The sequence below is a fragment of the Pinus tabuliformis genome, chromosome Q (assembly GCF_031772625.1).
Source record: "Pinus tabuliformis cultivar Carrire ecotype Pingquan chromosome Q, CPIR1, whole genome shotgun sequence".
NCBI classification, from domain to species: domain Eukaryota; kingdom Viridiplantae; phylum Streptophyta; class Pinopsida; order Pinales; family Pinaceae; genus Pinus; species Pinus tabuliformis.
The window spans coordinates 597,014,897-597,039,456 of record NC_142296.1 but is presented as its reverse complement, the minus strand read 5'-3'; the positions used below and the strand labels follow the sequence as shown (position 1 = coordinate 597,039,456).

The 24,560-nt window shown below is 37.0% G+C and overlaps 1 protein-coding gene across 1 annotated transcript; it reads right to left on the bottom strand.

Annotated features, from left to right (window-relative positions):
• Nucleotides 1-4,828: 4,828 nt before the first annotated feature.
• LOC149220870 (protein JINGUBANG-like) lies at nt 4,829-5,353 on the bottom strand. Its single transcript, XM_089387229.1, has 2 exons — nt 5,214-5,353; nt 4,829-5,117 (listed from the first exon to the last, which is right to left on the bottom strand). The coding sequence occupies exons 1-2, from the start codon at nt 5,351-5,353 to the stop codon at nt 4,829-4,831; spliced, it is 429 nt and encodes a 142-aa protein (XP_089243355.1).
• Between the last annotated feature and the right edge of the window lie 19,207 nt (nt 5,354-24,560).

Sequence of the window (24,560 nt, the reverse complement as noted above, 5' to 3'; positions counted from 1 at the left end):
AAATAATTACAAGTTTCTTTCCTGGGAGCAAAGAGTTCTTTCAAGGACCAAGTTTTTCCTCATGAACATTCCTTCAATTGTGCTGTCAAATCTTTTGTGGGCATCCAAATCAAAGGTTGTTAGTTGTACCAGATATCTCCTACTTAATTTTTTACCACTAAGTTGTAGCAAAGTCAATGACACTTCTCATCTCGTGATATTGAGTCTTTATTTTCCACGGTCAAAATCAACGGAATATATATTGGATGATGTTTCGTTTCTACAATTTTATTACACAGTGAATCTCCTTTTTAACTAGAGTTTTTACATGCATAATTTTTTATCACGTTACGTCTGGGTAGTTTGAACATAGATCAAGATATATTCTAGAATGTATACGAAAATTTCGGGCAGAAAATTTGGAGAAAGTCCGTGAGTCTAAATATGTTCTAGAATGCATATGGAAAATTGGGGAAGGAGCACAAGTCAAGATACATTTTAGAATTTATTATAAATATTGGGAATGATATTTTTTAAGGAATGGAATGTGGTAGATGCGTTGAGTTATAAAGGTTTATCAATATTGAATATTTTTTAATTAATTTATATTTATGAAAAGTATTATGAACATTTAAGTAAAATGAGGAAATTGTATTAGTAAATTAGAAAGGATTACTAACATTTTGTTTATTTTCTTGATTATGTTTGTTATTTATATATTGTTAAAACGTTTTAAATCAGTCTATATTTTAATATAAAGATGTGTACAATTCAAATTGATGAACATTTTTTCTAATATATAATTTTATTTTGCAAAAGATGCATCCGGCGTATTTCACTATATCATATTTAAATTTTAAATTACAATATAAAATATATGGCTTAGTTTAACATATATATATATAATATAATTTTATTTTACAAAAATTCTATCTCATGTATTTGAGTATATTATATTTAAATTTTAAATTATAATAAAAAATATATGAGGTACTCTAATTTATAAACAAAATAGTCTCTTTTCACGGGAATTTAGGAAAATTAATTAGGTAATACAATTTCAAGATCTTTTGTTGTTTAAAATATATTTTTGAATGCATAAATAGATTCAGCATCCTAAAAAACCCCTAGGACACTCGAATAATATAGATTAAACAATTTAAACCCAAGTTTTAAAAATCTCAAATTTTGATTAAAAATAACCAGAAAACTAGTTGTGAAAAATGCCATTTCCTTTGTAAATTAAACAACACCTAAATATATAAATATTTTTTTAATTTTGTTTTATAATTTTATTTTGATTAACGTTATTTTTTTAATTATGTTTGATTAACATTATCCTATTAAACTTACAATATTAATGAATTTTATATACAAAATTATAATATTGAAACTTTCATATTAAAAATTACAGATATAAATATTAAAAAAATATTTTACGAACTATTAAAATATATATATATATATATATTATATATTTATATTTATATTTTATATTTATTTTTATTTTTATTTTTATTTTTATTAGTGATATTAACTTGTGTTCTGTATTTAATTGTTCTTTAATATTTCTAATTACGTATTAAAATTTAAACAAATGTTTTCAAATTTACAGACATTAATAAAAATTAATAAAAAAGCAAGGGCACATGAGAGATACCTCTGGAGGTTAGGATGCAAATAACAAGGAAACGTATGCCAAAGGAAATGATGATAAGACTTTAGCCGTATACAAATAATATTTGTATAATATTGAAGACGTTTCACATTCTTAGTAATTTGCCGAGGACAAACTGCGGAGGACAGAGGTAAACAGCCATGAGGTAATGATTATTGTAACTTGTGTTAAAGGGTTATCGTGGATGACAACAGCTTTTGAGTAAACTTTAGTTTCAATGAAATTGAGTTATTCGGATAGGTAATTATTATTGTAACTTGTGTTAAAGGGTTATCGTGGATGGCAACCGCTTTTGAGTAAACTTTAGTTTCAATGAAATTGAGTTATTCGGATATTGCCACATTCTCCACTACTCTGGTTGTCATTATTAGTCCGGCTAGGGACTATAGTAATCGGAATGGGTCACTTTAGCATTAGTTTGTGTGATCTTTTATGACTTATATGACTTATAGCTTAATGTTTTTTTTGAGTCGAGTTTTTACGGCCAATGAAATTCCAGTTTCAATTTGCATCGTCTTATTTGGCCTCATACCGAGGCATATGAGGCCAAAGCTTATGGTAAAATAGATATTAAAGCACCATTTGAAACGGTATTAATTAATGTTAGCATTAAATCTTAAACATTTTATGCTAAAGCACATTTACAGTTTTGTCAAGGTAATTCGACCCGATTTACTGGAATTTCAGTACCTTGAACGGCGAACAGGTCACAGGTATAGATCTTTCTTTAGCTTTCTTTAGGTTTAGAGATCTTTCTTTAGCTTTCGGTATAGATCTGCGGTATTGAATTGAATCTGCGGTATAGATCTGGCACAGATCTGCGTTATAGATCTGGCGCTTGCTCGCATTTACAGTTTATAGATCTGTGGTATAGATCTAGCGCTTCTCCAACTCTCAGTGCTTGCTCGCATTTACAGTTTTGTCGAGGTAATTCGACCCGATTTACTGGAATTTCAGTACCTTGAACGGCGAACAGGTCGCAGGTTCGATCCCGAGAGGTCAAGGAAGAAGAGATCCGCTTATCCAGTCGGCTGTCTAACGATGCCGCTCATTCCTCGGCAAATTCTTGCTAGGCTTTTTCGTTAACAGGGTTCTGTGGATGGGGAACTGCCGCGTCGGTGCAGTAAGAGGCCATTACAGTTCTCTGGTCGAACGATGTCAGATTGAGGGTTATACGAGGTTGATATTTTTCACGGCTAGGTTTTAGATCTAATATTTTGAGGCTAGATCTAGATCTAGGTGGCTAAATCTAATTTTCTGCGGCCAGATCTAGATCTAATCTTATCTTCTGCCTTATTTTTCTACGGCTGGGTTCTACAGGCAAGTAAAATATGTCTCCGAGCTTCGCAAAAATAACTGGTGGCTCATCCGCCTCTCGAGGGCAATCTCCTGCCCATATTGTGAGTGAAGTCCCAGCTCCCATTATCCAAATGGTCCAGGCCTCACTCGATGAAGCTTTGAAGTTCTCCGAAAGTGCCCTAATTTGTCGGTTCAATGGTTTTTGGCCGCGGCTGATAGCACTCCACAATTGGATCTCGGAGGTATGGAAGCCTGTCATTTCTGATGAAATTAATATCTACCCCTGTGCTAGGGGTTTCTTTATAGTAGATTTTGAAAATCCTGAAAGCAGACAATGTATTCTAGATTCTAACCCTTGGTTTTGGGAAAAATCAGGCCTATTCATGAAGCCATGGAACTCATCATTTGATCCCTCTACAGCAGTGATAACCTCAGCACCAGTTTGGGTGAGATTACCAAGCCTACCCTTGCATCTCTGGAATCTCTCCTCGCTAAAAGACATCGGAAATGCAATTGGGAAATTTTACTGCAGGTGCCCAGAAACAAAGGAATATGCCAGAACCACCTATGCACGCATCTGTGTGGAAATGGACTTCAGCGCCAGATTCCCAGCTGAAATAAACCTAACAAGTAAAGACTATGTGTGGAACCAAAAACTTGATTATGAAAGTGTCCTCTTCAGATGTCGATCCTGCTTTCAGACAGGGCATCTAGCCAAAAATTGCCCAAAAGCCTCTGAAAAAAATTTTGCTAGAAAAAACCACCACAGATCTACATGGTGGGAAGGAGCACAAAAAGAACACTACACTGTCATCAAAGAAGAATATTCTAGAGAAAACCCTGAGTCACAAGAAATTAGGGAAGAAAGAAACAACTCTCAAAACAAGCAAGGAGAAAGCCCGCCCCAACAAATCAATAGTTATGAGGATTCGAATACCGCAGAAAATAAATCTTCATTTAACAGCAAAGTAGATCTCCTAAACCAAACTTCTTCTCCGACTATTTTCAAAAGAACGAACACAATAGATCGCGAAGCTAAGACACCAATGTCCCAAGAACCAGAAGAGATGAAGGAGATGCAAGATAAAGGAAGTTGGAAGACCGTAGAGAAAAAAAATGAAAGCTACAACACCAATCTCACCAAGAAAGACGAGGAGCCAGACAAGTAAAAATTAAGAAAATTGTAGGTACAATAGACCAATTTGGTCTCAATGGACATTAACCATCATCATCATCATCACCACTGCTATAATATAATAGCATATGTACCCCTGCTACACCGTGTACCCCTGCCACCGCATGTACCACCGTTACATGTATCCCTGCTACAGTATGTACACCTGCCACTGCATGTACCACCGTTACATGTATGCCTGCCACCACATCTACGCATTTTGTGGGCATGTAACAGGTATTTCTTTGCTTAAAGCGCTGCAATAAAATTCAAATTCATTCACTTGAATAGGTAGAGAACTCACCGGATGAACCAGGCACCAGGCGCAGGGTGAGAGCAGTCATCGATTCCGTAACAAGAGCATGTAACAGGTATTTCTTTGCTTAAAGTGCTACAATAAAATTCAAATTCATTCACTTGAATAGGTAGAGAACTCACCGGATGAACCAGGCACCAGTCGCAGGGCGAGAGCAGCCATCGATTTCGTAACAATTCTTCATTATCAGGGAGGAAGTTCCCATGGTTGTAATTTTTTTGATCTCCTGTACGCATTATTTTGTAAGACGTTTTGCTAATTAATTTTCTATTTTTGTCCAGTTTCATACCCTGCTATTAAATGTTTCTACTGACATCTTTTAAGCCATGGTATTTTGCGGGCAACAGATTACCTACTTGTTGTGGTGCCCATACATGTATGCTCAGGTTGCTGTACACGATTGCTTGTTGAACCTCGTCTTGTGTTGCGCACTACCCTCCCTTCGCCAGATAATGATGGAACGATCACAAACTTCGGAGTACAGAATGGAGCCGTTTGGGCTGAGAGCCAATGCGTTGATAGCAGATTTTTGTCTCTCAAGCGTTGCAGCTAGGGAATGTTTTATCTCGCTTGAGGCCTTTGCCCAGATTTTGATTCTAGAATCCGCAGATCCTGTGTAAATAAAACCATCTGCCGAAACCACAAGTGCATTGATGGCATCATTGTGGGCTCTGAAAGATTCAACTCATCTCAAGTTGGAAAGCCTCCAGATCTTCACCGTCCTGTCTTAGGAAGCTGAGTATAAAATCCCTTTTGTATCAACCGACAGAACCGATATGGTTTCCACATGTTCAATCCAGAGAGCCTTCCTGTGCTTGCGCATTTCAACATACTTTCCAGGAAGTATGGAGTTGATCACATAATCATTGAGGGTTGGCATCGCGGCCACCAGCTTAGGGCCTGACATCTTCCCACTGCTTTTCCAAGCTCTAACTCTATGATCTTGATGCGCGCTATATATCCTGTCGCCGGTTGACCTTGAGATTTCTCCATACTCGAATTTTATTTCCAGAGGACCCGCTGTATAGTAGAATGCCTTCCATTGCTAGAGAAAGAACGCACCCACCATGGCCTCTCAGTGTGGCTATGCACCGACAAATGGTGCCTCCGCCATTGGTCTTCAGAGATTCATGATCTATGATCCCAATAGAGGGGAATGATGCTAGACTGCTATCTGAAGAAATACTAAATTCTTATTGCAGGATTGTCACAGGCCTTTTACTGTAATCAGACTGTGAGTCGTAATCTTCAGAATTAGACCAACTACGAATTAGGGCTCCTTAGCTTCTGCGCCGCTTGCTGTGAGCCCGCCTGGGCACTGCCCTCTTTGACCTGGGAGTCTCCTTTATAGGCGGTATCTCAGGGATTATCACTTCATCGGTTGGGTTCTGCTTCTTCTTCTCCCTGTTGTCATCGATTTTGTCCTCAGACAAGTTAGCCAAGGGACTAGAATTCGAACTTCCTGTCGCTGCAAAGGAATCCTCCACGAAGTCCGGCATCCATTCTAGACCAATTCCATCTTCGTACAGTTAAAACCAAAACAAAAATTTATATGTATTACATATGATTCCAATTGCTAAAACTACAAAAATATGCAGCAAAATGGCAAGCGCTTTCTACAAAGTCAAAGTAAAAACAGCGCGCACTACTCTCTGCAAAATTTCATGTTTTCTGTCACATTATTCGGTATACATGCAGGTTGGCCTTCATCGAACGTGACAGAGAAGCCTCCCAATCTGGACATTTGGTATGCATGCACCCCAGATCCGGAAGAAGGCATTTGATATGCATGTAGGTTAGCGCTCATGGCATGAGAGATACGTGGTTGTGTTGAGGCTTTTTTATAAAACACGTGTATCAGTGACCGTTTCATGCGTTGATATAATGTTGGTTAGATATAACATGGCCTAGACTATGTGTAATCTAATACTCATCATGTGTAATCCGATACTCGTCACTTAGTTTATTAGAGTGTATAACAAGCTTTAGTACTAAACACGTGATCCTGAGTAGGATTAGCAGTTTGTTAACTATGTTGACCATGTCATAAGCTATGTTGAATAATAATATTTCGCAACGGGCCATTTGCATGTTATAAGTTTTAGGTACATTTGAAGCAATCTATGAAATTGCGTTGAATCACAAAATGACATAAATTCACGACTATGTTACGCTTGGATAACAGAGAACTCAATTTATCGACCATGATAACGTTTTCTTAGTAACACGTAAATCATGTTCTGGTAATGAAACTAACCACTCTTGTCTTACCATGATTACGCATTAAGTAAAAGCATGTACGCACTGTCTACTATCAAGAGCATAGTAATATAACCCATTAATTTCTATTCGTGAAGAGCTGCTAGCCAGAAATGAAGTTACAACCTGGAATCAATACATGATGACTCGCATAAAACATAAACAATACCATGTTAATATTGTGATAAGTTGAAGTGTAAATTCATGCATGGACTAATTAGGCTCACATCTAACACTTATCTAAGCTTAACCATTAAGCTTTCCAACCGCATGAAATTGTAAAGCTGTTACTCATTCATACTAGAATCTAGCACTTGTAATAATATACGTAGATGTAGAGTCAAATATAATAAGAGTTTTCTCAATGTGTTCCACTCTTTACGCTACATTGTACTTCATGTTCATAATACACTCTAAGTAAAAGCATGTACGCACTGTCTACTATCAAGCAGCGTAGTAATATAACCCATTAATTTCTATTTGTGAAGAGCTGCTAGACAGAAATCAAGCTATTACGTGTGATTGAATTAACTGTAAAACGGATTGCTTAAATAATGAGAAGAATATTTAATCACCTGAGAAGTCACATGCATCACTATTGCTTACAATGTAAATCATGGAAACAATAAGAATTTACAACCTGGAATCAATACCTAATGACTCGCATAAAACATAAACAATACCATGTTAATATTGTGATAAGTTGAAGTGTAAATTCATGCATGGACTAATTAGGCTCACATCTAACACTTATCTAAGCTTAACCATTAAGCTTTCCGAGCGCATAAAATTGTAAAGATGTTATTCATACTAGAATCTAGCACCTTTAATAATATACATAGATGTAGAGTCAAATATAATAAGAGTTTTCTCAACATGTTCCACTATTTAAGTTGCATTGTACTTCGTGTTCATAATACACTCTAAGTAAAGCTCAGCCTTTTCATCTGGAACATGCTTGCCATTACACGTAATAGTTAGCAAGAGTACTGGTTAGGCTCATTAAGGACCGTTATACCTGACCATTAATTAAGCTCTTATCATACTGGACTGAATCTCCCTTTTTTGTAATTCTACAACTTCTCACATGGTTAACACGCTGAATGTGCAAGGTATATTAACTTGGCTCAACGTACTGTCATTGATCAAATTACACTTCGTATATATAACTTATTCATGGTAGATCGCTTACCAGGCTATGTGTAATACATTAGTACAGGTTGAAATACTTTAACCGTAGTATGCAGTATAATAAACCACTGAACAAGCTTTCTAAACACTGCAACTAATGGTTGCAGCCTTGTTCTGTTTCTAGTTTTTTGTTGACTTTGCAGGGGAAGTGCTAATCTCGCTTTCGCTGATTGCCTTTGTCATTTATTATATGGTTGAGTTGTTCGATACTTAGGGCTGTCTCAGCAAAAGGTAGGGACTAGCTGCAATGCAGCCTCCCTTGTTAAAATAGAAATTTGATAAAAATGAAGACATTTATTGTAAATTATAACTATGTAATGATTTACAATCGTTTTAATTATTTAAAGGAAGAAATTTAAACATACTTATTAGGTAGTTTTTCTTGTCATGTGTTTCCATGTTATAAAGAAGAAATTAATAGGCACAACTGATTATGCCATGTGTAAGAGTTTTTGTCTTCTTTGTCTTCACTTTCCAAATTATTGGTCTTTTACATGTTTTAACTAAGACCGTTAAAATTAGAAATATGTGTGGGTTAATATTAGTACATGATTTATATATAAATTAAATTATTTATCAAGTAAAGTTTTTTTTGGATAAATCACTTGAGTTATTAGATCAAGTTGTTAGAGAATGGAAAGTTAGATCAACAAACTACATGTTTATAGTAGAGATGCAACTGTAAATTCAAACGGTTATGAATTCAAATAATAATAAAATGAATAGAAATTTTATATAATATATTAAAATAAACATTAAAAATAACATAAAAAGTTCCCATTATTATTAATATATCTATATCTAAATTATTTATGTTAATAAATTTTAAATGAAATTAAAGAGTTTCTTTCTTTTTTTTTGTAAGTAAGCATGTATAAATTATATTATCTGAGCCAAATTTACAATATTTACAACCATGAGTTTCGTCTTTGCCTCAAAGCAAGGAAACGAGAGAGATAAGACAAGAGTACTCTGCCCTTGGAGGGGGGAACCAGAGCTTACATTGCATCTCAAAAAGATGGAACTATATGAGTTTCATAGGAGGGCAAGGCCACGTGGTGGCTAGACAGTGGACTGATCAAAGATGACAGTTTCATGATGAGGCAGAGAAAAAGGATCCTCAGTCTCCGAATTGGCACTCTTAGGCTGAGCTGTAATGGTGCTATCACACTAGAAATTGCCAAAGAAAAAACATATTCTATGAGGCATTGACTAAACGGAGAGAAAAACTGACCTAGAGTTTCTCAAGATGTCGGCGGGTGATGTGAACTGTTTTGGAGCTAGATATAAGTCGATATGGAGAAACCATGTGCCTGAGAGATTCCACAATCATGCATGGAACTAATATCCTTTGGGATCTCCTCGAGAATGAAGCACCCATAATGGCAGGGCCTAGTTTGGGAAGAATGGGGTGAATTGGTCGCGGGCAAAGGAGAAATAGGTGCGATGGGAGGCGAGGGAGCTTTGTGAGTGGGAGGGGGGACACGCTTGTAGGAGGGGAGTGTGCAGGGGACACAATCGGGGAGGGGACATTACGAGTGTACTCAATGCCCATGTCCCTATAGGCTCCACTTCAAGGAGGTAGACAAGTGGCAAAGGGGCATAAGGAGATAAAAAATTCAATGGGTGGCCTTGTCTTTAATGTCTTCCCATTCTTTCAGTTGTCGAGCCAGAAGGTTGTGCAAGGCCCAGAGGAACGAGGACCCATGTTGCATTTCCTCTTCCTCCATTGTCACGTCCTGCATGTGGATATGCTCTGGAATGCAATGGTCAAACAAGGTGGAAATGGAATTGTCATCAAGGGTAGTTGTGGGTCTCCCTCCGCCTCGTCCATGCTATGGGCAATAGCCTTGCTCTCTGTCACTACTCATGATTGGAATGTATGTGCAGAAGGGCACAACAACAAGGGTGGGAGGAGTGGAGCTCAGCGAAAGGGCAAGAAACCAAAGAAGGAATGGTAGGGAGGTCAGGTCACAACAAGATAAAAATCTTGAATAAGAAGCAAGGTGGTCCTCGCAAACTCAGGCAATGGGGTGTATGGAATAATTAGGCTCAACAGGTTTCATGTGAATTCAGATGCCCTCCATGTGCCATAAACCATTAGTTGGATAGGGTGATTGCCCTCTGGTCACCCAGACCCGTAGAAAATGAAATTGAAAAGTTAACTATGGTCGAAGATTTGAATGGAGTCGAAAAAGAGGTAAGGTTTTCTAACTTATTATTCTAAAAGTAAGACAATGTACAACACTTAGGTCTCTTTCCTTGTTTTAATTCTTGGTGGATGCATAAGATTTTAGGAAACCAATCATTCATGTTTCCTTTAGAACCTAAATTTCAAACTCCACAGTCTCTCACACTCCAAGACTTGGTCTGTGTCGTAGCAAAATGTGGAAGGTTTATGTAGAGATCGAGGGTCTTGATCTCGCCACATCAAAAATTTTGACCCTGGTCCCACCTAACCTTGAAACCTAATGGGCCTTTTCTTATGGAGTCGATAATGTTATCAGGTGAATGATGAGGTCCTAGGTGGCCCCACCTCCCAAAGCCTAATTTTCAATGATTGGGTGATGGTTCAATGGTTGGAATTGGGTCTTGAATGATCTAGAATAGAGGTTGGGTGCACCTATACTCTGTCATTCCTAAGAAAACTCACCAATTGCAATAGCTCTATGTTTCTTTATTACCTTTTTTGAGTGGGTTTTTCCTTTGCGACTTCAACTCTCATTTGAATTCTCTATCTCTCTGAGCACAAATCTAATAAATAAAATTATGGGTATCAATTTCAAGGAGGTCATGTAGCCTGTAGCCTTTGAATTTGTCAGGTTCCCATAGGCCTTTCTAACATAGAGGGTTTTAAACACAATCCATTGAATATAAGTCATATTGTTAGGTTAAACAAGAAATTGCATATGTGATAGTAATTCCTACTGTAGTAATAATCTAACTTGTCAACATTACATATGATCAAAGACAAAAAAGAAAAAGAAAAAGAGACATGGTATGATATTAATATTTAGAGCTTCAAATAATTACACAAAAAATGTTAATTATTTATAGGCCTAAGTGAGGAGAGCCCTGAGTTTGATATTTCTTCTCTTTTATATCCTATCTCAAAAACAAAATATCCCCTTCAAACAAAATGGTTGGAACTAAAAATTGTTCCTAATTCTATAAATGAGAGGACACCTCATAGTTATCAAATATTTACATTTGTCCTCTAGGACACATTGACATAGCTAACATATTCATGGTGTGTAAAGTTCTTCTACAAAAACACTCGAATAACATAAAGGAAAATAGTTTTGTGCAAGATTCTCCTGCATCAGACTCTCCCATAAATAAATATTTCATGGACTCCTGTCCATGTGGTATGAAATAATATTGCATGTTTTGGGGTCTTTACATCACTAATCTAGACTACATGCTCATCTGGAAGACCCTTCCATTCGACCAGATATTTTTAGCTCCCTCTTTCTAATCTTGTTAGAAACCCTTGGTGAAGAATCCTTTCCAACTGTGGCTTCTGAGTTGTATGTCATTGAGCTTCCCATTGAGTCTTGTCTTTCTCATTTTTCTTCTCATCTCTAGGTTCCTTATAGGTGTATAGCTCTACAACATTAAATATTAGAGACATATCTATATTCGAGGGTAGTTTAATATCATAAGAATTTGATGAGAACTTTCTCAATACCTTGCAACCTAACTAATCGTCTTTTTTTTGCTTGTTGTACTCATTTCTTGGGAGTATTTACTTCCTCAAGTGTGCTAAAACTAGGTCCCCCGCTTCAAAACTATCTTCTTTCCTCTTGAGGTCAAATTTATGCTTGTATTTATGGCTTCTTTCCTGTAGCTATCTATTGACCTATTCATGTAGCATTTGTATGGCTGTGGAAACTTCTTTTGTATCACCACTTGTAATTTCTTCTTTCCCCAATTTTTTTAGTTCAAAAATGCCTCTTATGTGTATGCCACACATAATTTGAAATGGACTTTTTCCTGTACTCCTATTAGGAGAATAATTATTAGAAAAATTAGGTTATGGGAGACCTTGATCCCATTGTTTATTTTGCTCATTGAAAAAAAAAAATATTACAATTCCCATACTTCTATTAACCACTTCAGTTTTCCCATCTATTTTGGGATGATAGGTGGAGTTGTATGCTAGGCTTATTCCACAATTCTTCCATAAAATCCTCCAAAAGTGTCCAACAAACTTTGTGTCTTGTTTTGAGACTCTGCTCCTAGGTAGTCCATATAGTCTCACAACTTCTTTGAAAAACAAATTGGAAATGTGAGCAACATCATTTATTTTTGAACAAGGTATAAAGGGTGCCATCTTGGAAAATCTATCCATTACTACCAAAAATGAGTGATTTCTTGCTTGAGTTTTTGGAAAGCCGAGAACAAATTACACACTAATGGCTTCCCACATCCTCTTTGGTATGTGTAGTGGCTAATATAACTCAACATTCTATTGTTTTGCTTTATCATATTGATAGATTCTTCATTTTTCGAAAAGAAAATTGACATCAGTCCTCATACCTTGCCAATAATGAAAAGAAGTCAACTAAGCATATTTCTTGTCATAGCCAAAATGACTATATAGTCCTCCATTTTACTTCTCCTTCATCAAATTGTCTCTCATAGATCTCTTTGGAATACATAACTTGCAACCCTTGAACAACATTCCTTCCTGAAAAACATTAAATTTTAATTTTAAAGTATGGAATAAAGCTAGTAAAATATAATAATAATGATAATAATATTAATAAAAAAATAAAGGTGGTATGAAAGCGATTTTTAGAGAACATTGTGAGATGAAGAGGTGAAGTGTCCATGGACGTTTTACTACATCACATAATTTTGTCCATAAATCCGTTTTACACAATGTGTAACAACAATGGAAATATACAGTAGAAAAAATAAAAGTTTCAAATTAAATAATTTTTAATTTATAAAATTATAAAAATATAAGAGAGGCTTTCAAATTTAAAATAAAATATATATCAATAAATCAAATATGTCAAAAAAATGAATAATAAATTTTAATTAATAATAAATTGATGACAAGACCCTGATGGTGGTGGAGGAGCGCAGCCTTAATAGTGTCGTAGGGTTGGGTTTGACCCTCCCACATGAAAGTTGGATGACATGTGAAGTCCTAGAGACCAGTGTTGATGGGATCCCGAAAGGTTTGAGATGGGTGACATTTGGTTAAACAAATTGGCAGGTTGGCTCCATCAGTTGTGGTTCTAGGTTATGGGAAATTGCAAAGGTGGTGAGAACAATGTTAAGTATGCACATGTTGTCATCCTATGCATTCTCTTTATCTTATTGATCCTTGCATCTAATATTTCAGTCGACTCATGAGGCCTACATCGAAACTCCATTGGGAAACTAACTCATAGGGTGTGGGATCCTAGAGCGAGGGTTTGTTGGAATTTTTGTTGCAGCTGGTTAGTTTTGTTGTGGGAGGATGCTTTCTTCCATTGACATGTTGTTTATGGATCAAAGGGAGATTTGGGCTCTTCTAGTGCCTCTTTGGTAAATTAATTTTCCCTTGTCCTTGGATCATAGAGAATTGTTCTTGTAAGAAGCTTAGGTATGGGGTGGTTTTGTTTCAATTATGTCCACTGTCCATCAAAAATTGTGGAAATATTAAGGGGTTTCCTAGTTGACTGTGGTAATTAGTATGCGTCTTTGAACCCTGGTCAATTTGGAGAGGGGGGTTGGGGTTTTGATTTCTAGGTTGTTTCTTTCTATTTTAGGGGTCTCTACCCTTTGGTCTCTTAGGGAAATCTAGATAAAATGTGCTAGTACTTTTTTTAGGAGTGAGGTGTCTATAGCCTTGGTGGCTTAATCGGTGGTGCCTAGAGGTATTCTTGATATTTTACTTTGAAACTAGGAAATAGTGTTGGTGACTCATGCTTGGGTAATAAGTTGACCCAATTCTTGGTCAGCTATGGTATTTAAATCCATGCTTTGGAAATTTGGGTAGGCTCGGTGGGGTCTTGGGCCCCGTGGCCAACTTGCAGGCTATGGAGGCCAAGCAAATGACACTAGGTAATGGGGGTCTGGACGCATCATTTGAAGGTGAATTATCTGACGTCTGGGTATGTTCTCCTAGTCAATTGGACCTTCCTCCATCTATGAACTCTTTGGACCTGTAAATATGTAATGTCATGACACTTTTGGAAGATCTGAGGTGTTAGTAGTATGAGGACCAATATGAAGTGATAATATTTATGAATTATTTGTAGTATAATTAGTGGGGCATCCTCGACCACTTGGCTTATTTTAAAAGCAGTCAAGGGAACACAAATGATTGTCTTGATCATGTTGAGGGTCGAATTACTCATCTGGAGTTTCATGTTCACGGGGATCCTAGACATCCAGATGCACTTGGAGTGAGGCATGCACCAACACTTCCTCATAATCCTTGATGGTGGCAAGTTGTAATTTAATTCTCTACGTTTTCTTGGGATCTGCTGTCATTTTCTTTCTAGTTACTATGTAAATTTTGGCAGTTTGTTCTCAGTTTTTGTATTGCTTTCTTGGCCACCAAATCTAGTAGAAGTGAGGTAGGGAGAGCAGTGATATTCCTGACTATCTCATGTAATGTTCTAATGAATTAATAGAAGTTGGTTGACCGACAAACAAAAATTTGATGACAGGGATTTAAATTAAAATTCATAATATAAATATAATTTGGTTTGTGAATAGATATTAATATTTATGAGATAACAAATTATGTGAATAAATCATAGTAATAACCAATAGAACTGAATATTCATTAAGTAACTAGACCCATCTTAACTTTGTATCACGTTCGCACTAAGAAAAGAGGTTTGTAGCTTAATATATTTTATCCCTCCTACGACTTTATAGATGAGGAGTTAAATATGGATCTAGGCTTGTTTAATTATTAATTATTAATTTTATTCTTTTCTTTTCTTTTATTTTTATTTTTAATTAATTTGACCTTGTTAAAATACTTCCATAATATAATAGTGTAGGACATTACAACATCTCTTCCATATTGGGCTACAGAGGGACACACTTATTTTTCTTTTTGTAAAACAAAGGTAAAATATTTTTTGAGATTTAAAGCCATTAAATAACAAAAATTGAAATCATTGTAACAATTATTGGATATGAGCTCATTATATTATTCGTAAGAATTAAATTTTGTTGAAAATAAATATAATCAACCTTCCTAACCACTTAAAATAAATCTAAATGTTTTCACTGTTTAATGCTATGAATTCGTAGAATGCCATACCTCTTCATAGTGATGACAAAAATGTTGTAATTGAACATTAATTTGTATACTTTTATTTCAATGAAATAACACATATGTCATTTTGTAATGTGAATTAAAAAAAAGAAAATCTAATTCACAATAGTTTATATCAACTATTTAAAATTTTGTATTAGTTTTTTGTAACATCACCTGGTAAAAACTTGTAAAAAAATCTTCTGTTTTTATTTTTACTGTTGCTAAGGAAAAGTTACTTGGTTAGACATGTTTATTTAAGAAGATATTTAACTATATATGTGTATGTTAAGTGATGATGTATATAGCAAAGTCATAAAAGCCACAATGAAAGCTATGTATAGAGGGCTCACACGTGGAGGTTGGAACATTTACACGGAAGGTGGTTACCAACACAAACTCTTCCTGGGGAAGGGATCTTTTAAAAAAAGAAAGTAAGATGAAGCCAAGAGGGTTGAGAAACCTGATGTTGTCAAAGAGAAGGATTGTAAATGAAATACAAATCTGCAATGAATTTCATAGTTGGGAAAGCCAGTGGAATTCAAGTGAAACTTAGGCACATGAATTGAGAGTGCTATACTATGTCTCATTAGGAATAGATAGTCTTAGGAATTGTACAAAAAACTATTCCAAATCATAAGGTGTGAAGCTGGCTCGGGGGGAGACGTAGTGGTGGGTGGTCTCACAGGTTGGGTGGAGCACTTCTTTCTTGTGGTTTTGTGGCTAAGTCAATACACACTAAATAAAGAACATATAAGTACAATTCCTTTTGGTTATAAAAAATCGTAAGTCAGTTAGGACTCTAGTTAAAGCAGAATGTGTTGTTGTATATAAGTGAATTCTTTGCATTAATGATATATTTTTATGTATGTTTGAGGTAGAAATTGTATCTTGTTACTTTTCTTTCAGATTTGAGTTAGACCCTATATTAAGTCAAGGGGAAAGGATAACCTGGGTGCAGTCTCTCTATCCAGAAAAGGATTGCAAATTTTAGTTAAATTTGGAGATGTCCTAAAATAAAATATAAAAAAACAATACTACTATAGTTTCATGAACTCCATCGACTACCCAGTATCATACTGAAAACAATGAGGTAAAACCTATTAATATGATTTGACAGTTCAATCTTATTTGAAAAAGGACAAGACAAGAACTATCTTTGTTTAACCTTGGAAGACATGGGTCTAGTCTAGGGCCAAGTCGAGTTCTCAGCAGCCCTATACATTCCCTTGGTCTCTACAAGTTAGAGAAAATTATTATTTTGTAAAATTCTAAAGGGACTTGAAGAAAATATGTCATTATCTCTTGGTAAGAGACTCTAAACTTATAAAGAACGATAGAGACTTTCCAAAGAACATTCTATATCAAAAATACTTCAGAAATATTTCAAGCTACATATTTAAGTAATGCACACGTATCTGACAAAATTGAACAAAGAAATTGAGACCCTGAAATTTACTCGAGAAAAAAAAATATGGAAACAATAATATATAACAGAGGGTATATGACCACTTTCATCTAAATATCATAACACTACTATGGATACCAAAAAGTTATCAGATCATCACATAGTTATAGTTACCATTTCCATGTAATACCAGTCTGACATGTCAATATACACAAAGTTACATCGATGAACCGACTAATAGGTATTAATATAGGGAAACCCAGAGAAGAATATGGTTGTAAATAATAGTCTCTATGTCAGGAATACTACATGAGTTATAGTATAAATTGATTTTATTACAGAGAAATCCTTTGTTGAATCAACTGTAGTGAGAAACAAAAGTTGAGTTATTTTTTTGTATTTAAAAAAAAAAAGTAACTTTGGATAAACCCCATCGAGAATGCTGATGAGCCTCATCATTGGGTAACTATATGGGCCTTAATTGGCCTTAATTCACCTCCTAGCTTAGCAAAACCAACTATTCTCACAACTTATTGCATACTTTTGATTATATTTTGTTTATGAGATGAGTTAGAGTTGGATATTTTGCTTTGTGGTCTACTGTGCATGTAATGCAAGAATAAAGGTTAAAAGCAAGGAAAAATGAAATAATAAAGGAATAAATGGTAAAAGCAAGGAACATTGGCAAATACCTTGGTAAAAACGCGAATGGGACAAGGGAGAGTAATTATAGGAGGTAAATCGTCCTCATTTACTACCCCTCCATTTGAATATTCCTCCATCAGCTCAGAGTGCAAACAACCATCACTTTGAAGACAAGAAGACAGCCGAGCAAGTGAAAGTGATGAAAGCCATTTTATCTTGAGTGGGGCGCCTAGCCTACCTAATTGGAAGGAAGTCGTTGGAGACTTCAGATGTATAAATAGAGAGGCTTAGGACCTCAGTAGGATTCAGACTTTCATTGTAAAACTCTACTTTATTTCTGAACTGCAAGACTTATGATAGTTTTTTCTGTAACCCGTGGTTTTGATAATGACAATGAGTTTTGTTTTGAGCCAGCACTGAGTTAACTCAGAGGGCTGAAGCTCTTGGGTTAGGGCCCAACCGAAGCAGCCAAAGCTCCTCTTTACTATACATGTATGCTAGCATAGATTTATGGCTTTTTTCATTTGCTTAAGTATCTTCCTGGTTCTATTCATTTGCTTAAGAAGATTCATGGTTTTATTTTTTATTTGCTTAAGTAGCTTCATTTTCATTACAACAGTATAGTGTAGATTATTCATCGTTTTTTCTGTTCATTTGCTTCAATAGCTGCATTTACTGTAGTTTACTTCCATTTGTGCCTTCTTTCAGTTTATAGGTTAGTTAGGAGAAAATATCACCATAAGGTTGTGCACAGGTGTCTCGACCTCATCTCCTCCCTCTGGGACCATGACTTGACGAAGAGACCCTTCAGTAACCCCAAAAACACAGGTTTTTGGTCCTCGCATGAGCTATGGAGTTTGTTGTTCAATGCAATTATTTGCCTCTGTATTTGATATTACCACTATAGATTGTTTCTTACTCATCCAACTAACTGCACCTCCAAATAGGTTAAACACATACCCACTTGTAGATCTTCTCTGATCCAGATCTCCAGCCCATTCTGCATCAACAAAGCCATGAATATACAACACTCTGTGCAATCTTGGTCTTGCTTGGTAGCACAAACCATAATCACTAGTGCCACGCAAATACCTGAAAACCCGCTTCACTGCTGTCCAATGCTCCTTCCCTGGTTTTTGACATAAACCTGCTCAATACTCCCACTACATGTGTAATGTCTAGTCTAGTACAGACCATTGCATACATCAAGCTACTGATTGCACTTGCATATGGAACATGGGGCATGTCCTCTTCCTCTTCTTGTGTCTTGGGACACTGTTGAGCAGATAATCTCACATCTACAGGAATAGGAACCTTCACTGGTTTACTATCCTGGATATTAAACCTCTGCAGTATTGTCTCAACATACTTCCTCTAGTTTAACCAGAGCTTCCTCTTTGCCCGATCTCTTTTAATTTTCATGCCCAAAATATAGTTTGCAGCACCAAGATCTTTCATGTCGAATTTGGAGGACAATTGGGTCTTCAAATCTTGGATAATTTCCTTGTCATTTCCAACCAGCAACATATCATCCACATACAAGACTAGATAAATTTAAAATACACACAGTGATATGCTTTTCTTTTGGTGAAGCCAAGTCCCCGTATAAATGTATCAAATTTCTGATACCACATCCTTGGTGATTGTTTTAACCCATACAGAGACTTCTTTAACTTGCATACTAGTTCTTTCTTACCCTTTACTGCAAAGACTTCAGGTTTCTTCATGTATATTTCCTCTTCCAGATCCCCGTGAAGAAATGTTGTCTTCACATCCATCTGTTCTACCTCAAAATCAAAATTAGCAACAACAGATAAAAGTAATCTAATAGAAGTTACCTTGGCAACAGGAGAAAAAATATCACCAAAATCAATTCCCGACACCTGGGAATAACCTTTTGCTACCAACCAAGCATTGTATTTCTCCACCTTTCCTTCTACATTTGTCTTCTTCTTGAACACCAATTTACTGCCAATGGGTTTCCTTCGAGCTAGCAACTCCACCAGATCCCAAGCCTCATTTTGTGAAAAGATGCCATTTCATCAACCATGGCCTCTTTCCAGAGTTTGCCATCCTATGAATCTACTACTTCATTGACAGTTCTAGGATCATCGTCAGTAATAGATAAAGAAAAATCTGAGAAAAAAGCAGATGGAATATACCTTTCTAGCTACCTTCTTTCTAGAACTGATCTTCTCACACCTGGAGTTTGTGGCTCTTCATCTTCTGATTCATCCTCTGTTGTAAAGTCTAATTCTTCCTCCATAAGCTCAAACTCTATCTTCACAGGTTCGTTTGGTTGGACTTCATGTTTAATAACATCTTTTACCTCTCTGAACACCACATCTCAGCTGTACACAACCTTTTGTGTGACTGGGTTCCAAAGTTTATAACCCTTTAAACCCTCCTTATACCCAATAAAGATGCAGCTTTCAGATTTACTATCCAACTTGGTTCGTTTCTCCTTTGGAACATGTACATATGCATCACATCCAAATACCCTCAGATGTGAAAGAGAGGGTTTCTTACCAGTCCATACCTCTTGTGGAGTCTTATCCTCCAACGCTGATGAAGGTGACCTGTTGACCAGGTAACATGCAGTATCCATTGCCTCTGCCCAGAATTCTTGTCCTAACCCGGCACCACTGAGCATGCTTCTTGCCCTTTCCATCAAAGTCTTATTCATTCTTTCTGCAACTCCATTTTGCTGAGGTGTATATGGAGTAGTCTTCTGTCGTGCTATACCACACTTCTTACAGAATTATTCAAAATTCCTTGCTGCAAAACTCTCCACCATTATCTGTCCTTAGCACTTTTATCTTCCTCTCTATCTGATTTTCCACGAGAGCCTTAAATTCTTTAAACCTGTCAAAGGCTTCAGATTTCTTCTTAAGGAAATATATCCATGTATTCCTTGAGAATTCATCTATAAATGATACATAGTACACAGACTTACCTAGTGATGGAACCTTCACAGGTCCAAGCACATGATTGTGCACAAGTTCTAATATCTGTTTCGCCCTCTTACCACCAAAGGGGAAACTCACCCGATTCTGCTTCCCATATACACAATTTCACAGAAGTAAAAATCCAGAGAGCTATTACTTGTACCTTCTACCATACCTTTACCATGAAGTATTCGAAGGCCCTTCTCTCCAATATGTCCAAGCCTTTGATTCCACAACATGGTCTTCTCTCCAAACACCACTAGACTTTCTACTCCACTTTCAGGAACCACATAACTGTTGCACCCATCAATAACAATGCTACCTTGCAGCTTGTATAGAGTTCCAATTCAAACTCCCCGCATCAATACCAGCGCTCCCTAAACCATTTTGTAGGTATCCTTCTCGAACACTATTTTTACACCTGCATCGTCCAACTTGCTTATAGGAATCAGATTTCTGGCCAATGCAGGAATATGCAGAACACCCGGAAGTTTTCTAACCCTTCCACCTTGCAACTTTAACTTTAATTTTCCACGACAAATGATTCTAGCCTTCCTATCATCCCCTAGGAAGAAATCACCACCATCATATTTCTCATACTCGCAGAACCAATCTCTATAGGGAGTGAAGTGAAAGGATGCACCTGAGTCAATCAACCATGACTCATGATGTACATGTGTACTTGAAGAAGCCAAGTACACATGCCCACCTTCATCTGAGGTGGTTTTCCCCTCTGCAGAAGGAGCATCATTAGATCCATTTCATTTATCAGGAGCTTTAGATTTATAGTCCCTTTTGTAGTGCCCTTCCTTTCCGCATTTCCAGCACACCACCTTTACAGGTTTTCCTAGAGATTTAGATCTCCCACTCAATGACTTATTTTTGTTTCTGTTCTGGGACCGTCCTCGTATAGACAAGGCATCACTATTCTGGCTCTCCATATTTTTCCGTCTCATCTCCTCTGTCACCAAGGATTAGAATATTTCATCAAACTGCAAGGAAGTTGCATTACTACCTATTGCAATAACCAGACTATCCCACGAATTTGGTAGAGAACACAACAAATTGATGCACTTATATTCATCTAAAATTTTAATATCAACAAATGGTAACTGACTTACCACAATATTAAACGCATTCAGATGCTCTATCACTGAGTCTCCATCTTTCATCCTTAGGTTATACAGTTTTTTTCGTAGGAACAGTTTATTCACCAGAGACATAGATTGGTACAAAGTCCCTAACTTGTCTGACAAAGCCTTCACCATAGCTTTTCCTGATACATTTAACAATACTAAATCTGAGACACACAATCACATTGTGCTCTTTTCCTTCCGATCCAACTTCTTCCATTCTTCATTGGACACTCCCTTTGGCTTAGTACCTAGATCTACTATGATCCATTGATCTTTATCCACCAACAAATCCTCCATATTTAGTTTCCACAACTCAAAACTCTGACCATTAAATTTCTCGATCTCTATCTTTCCACTGCTCGCCATCTTCTTTCACCACCAGAATCGATCTCGCAGATCTCCCACTGAACAGGGTCTACCACAGGCTCGAGCGAAACCCCTCAGCAACAAAGGCGTCCCCTTGAAGCCAAAACAACTCTAATACCAAATGTAGGTTTTAACCCCGTACAAAAATTACCTTCATATAAATTCTAAAACACAGAAAATAAACGATGCAAGAGAATAACACATAAAACACATATACATAGAGATTTTCCCTTGGATCCCAAAACCGAGACTACCGGCTTGATTTTCGTTATTTTCCTTTCAATGTTATAATACATATTTATACATTCTAAAGCATCCAATACCATGGACCAAAAACCATCGTGTCCAAAAACATGTGTGAAAATCATGCACAAAACCACAGGTGGGTTTGCCCAACCTAACATAGGGTCCAAAACCAAAATTTTCTGGGGCACTACCCCGGAGCCGATAAAGTGGTGTTATGGGAATGCCTCAAACCCCATGTGAACCCACCCAGTACACAATCAGCGCAACAAAGGGGGGGCTCCGCCCCGCTCTAACCCCCCGGTTAACTACATGGGCTATTCTTGGAAGGAATATAACACAACCCAACACTTTGCTTACACCTTAGTATAGTTTGATTCTTTTTACCTCTGCAACTTAGAGAGGAGCATTAGGTTAGTGTTGATTTAGCAATTCTGTTAGCATAGTTGTTTAGATGGTTAGTTAGATTATGGTGTAGTTTAGCATTACATGTTGTTTTCTTCGTTACTGTAGTAGAGTAGCTCTCTCTTAGAATAGATTTACTCTTCCTCCATCGAAGAATTAAGCCTCTTCTGACCCTATAGAAGTCTATCTTGGAACCCCTGGGGTCTCTTGCCATATGAGTAATGACAATAGGCAGTACCTTCACTTTTACTTTTGCATATAGCACTGCCACCTCCAAGTTTGTACGAACCCAAAGTTGATAAGTAAAGTTGGTAGCCCTCAGAGTTGCAGCATTCTTGTTGCAATACCTATGCTCATCACTTTTTGGCGCTATTGCCGAGGAGGTGTAAAAGTAGAATGTGATTACTGCTTTCTTTTATTTCTAGTCTCCAATTTTCTCCCATTAGTTTATTTTTGCAAACGTAATCTAGTTTCTTCATTTCTCTCATTTGTCATTATCTTCTTTCCTTTCCATTCTGAAAGTAGGATTTCAATTCAGCAAGTAGTCTTTTTATTAGTATTTTTCATTCAAATCAACAATTTCATTTCTACAAAGTACTTTCTACATTTAAATAAAATCTTACAAAAATCAACCCATAAACATTTCCTTTCATGCCTCCTAGGAATAGGGACAATTCAGGGAAATTCTTGTCAAATACCCCCACTGCATCCAACAGTCAACCTTCTCTCTTCTTCAGTGACGGTGAATTGGAAGACCCTTTACATGAGCAACCTTACATATTTGAGGAACCTACAGGGGAAGAAGAAGAGGAAGAAACCATTCCTACTGAACCAATGGTTGAAAACCAAAATGGAAAGGGAAATAGAGAGAGAATTGAGGGTGCCTTCCCCATCAGGGAGACCAATGGGGACACTAATATGAAGAATATAAGCCCCTTTGCTCTACCTCATTTCCATGGCTTGACCACAGAGGACCCTGACACTTTCCTATTTGAGTTTTCTATTATATGCCGAACCTATGACTATACAGATGATGAGAAAAAGTTAAAATTGTTTCCATCTACCCTCAAGGATGAAACATTGCGCTGGTTCATGGGTTTACTTGGAGATAGCATCACAAATTGGGCTAAGATGCAACGAGATTTTAACAAGAAATATAGGGACTATTGTAGGTCAAAGGATACTAAAGAAGATATTTTCAGGATGACCATAGGCCAGGATGAATCCTTAGAAGACTATGAAGGATTCAAGCTCAGTTACAAAAGGGCCAGGTGCACACTTAACCCTGAGTCACTGAAGCTGGTCTTGCTTATAGGAGTAAGGCGGGATCTTCTGGATACCTTACATATGATAGCAGGAGGAGATATCTAGCAATTACCCTATGAGGATATTAATATTATCTTTAGAAACCATTCTAGGGCAACCAAGAAAAAGGGTAGGGGTAGTCAACCTATGGCCAGTACATCATCCTCCAACTCATCCATCAAGGGTGAAATTGGAAATATGCTAGAAGATTTCAAAAGTGATATGTTTCAAACCCTTGCCTTATAATTGCACACCATGAACATCAAAAGGAAGCAAGAGGAAGCAGAAAGATCCCTAACCATATTTTGTCCTAGATGCATCGGGAGGCATCCTAGGAATGAATGTCCATTAAACTGTATAAAGATTTTATCAGTCTGTGAAGAAAAACACTCCACAGACAAGTTCCCTTCTCTACTTGGACTCAAACTTGTATATCAAGGAGTTGAAGGGGTCACTGAGCAGCTTTGCTACATCAACCAAAGGAGACCTCCTGGGCCTAAACCATACCAACAGGGTATGCAAGGGTCATCCCATGCATATTACAACCCCAACCAAACCACAACTATAACTTCTTGGGGACCCCCTGCTCATCCTTCTTGGTCTACACCGCCTCCTTGGTTCTATACATCTCAATATCATTCCTATCCAGCCAGCTAGTCATTTCAACCTTATGTTCAGCCACAACCTCAGTGGAGTACCCCACTCTAGGGGTGGAGGCCCCAATTCAACAATGTTCCAGCCCTATTGCCTCCACCACCTACCCAACCACAACCCCTGCACTCTGCTCCACCTAAGAAACCCCAGATGCTTGCCTAGCCAAGTCCGAACCCAAAAAATAGGCAGGCTCAACAAGTATACAGTGGAGAGACATCATACCCAACTTATGCTGAAGAAATCCACGAGATCAACCTAAGATATCGGAGAATTCTCCC

Bases quoted from the DNA above. Each gene is read 5' to 3' on its own strand.
- LOC149220870 (XM_089387229.1), bottom strand. From the start codon at position 5,353: ATGTCAGGCCCTAAGCTGGTGGCCGCGATGCCAACCCTCAATGATTAT. The intron at 5,118-5,213 runs GTCGGTTGATAC...TGAATCTTTCAG, and splicing joins GTGGAAACCATATCGGTTCT to AGCCCACAATGATGCCATCA.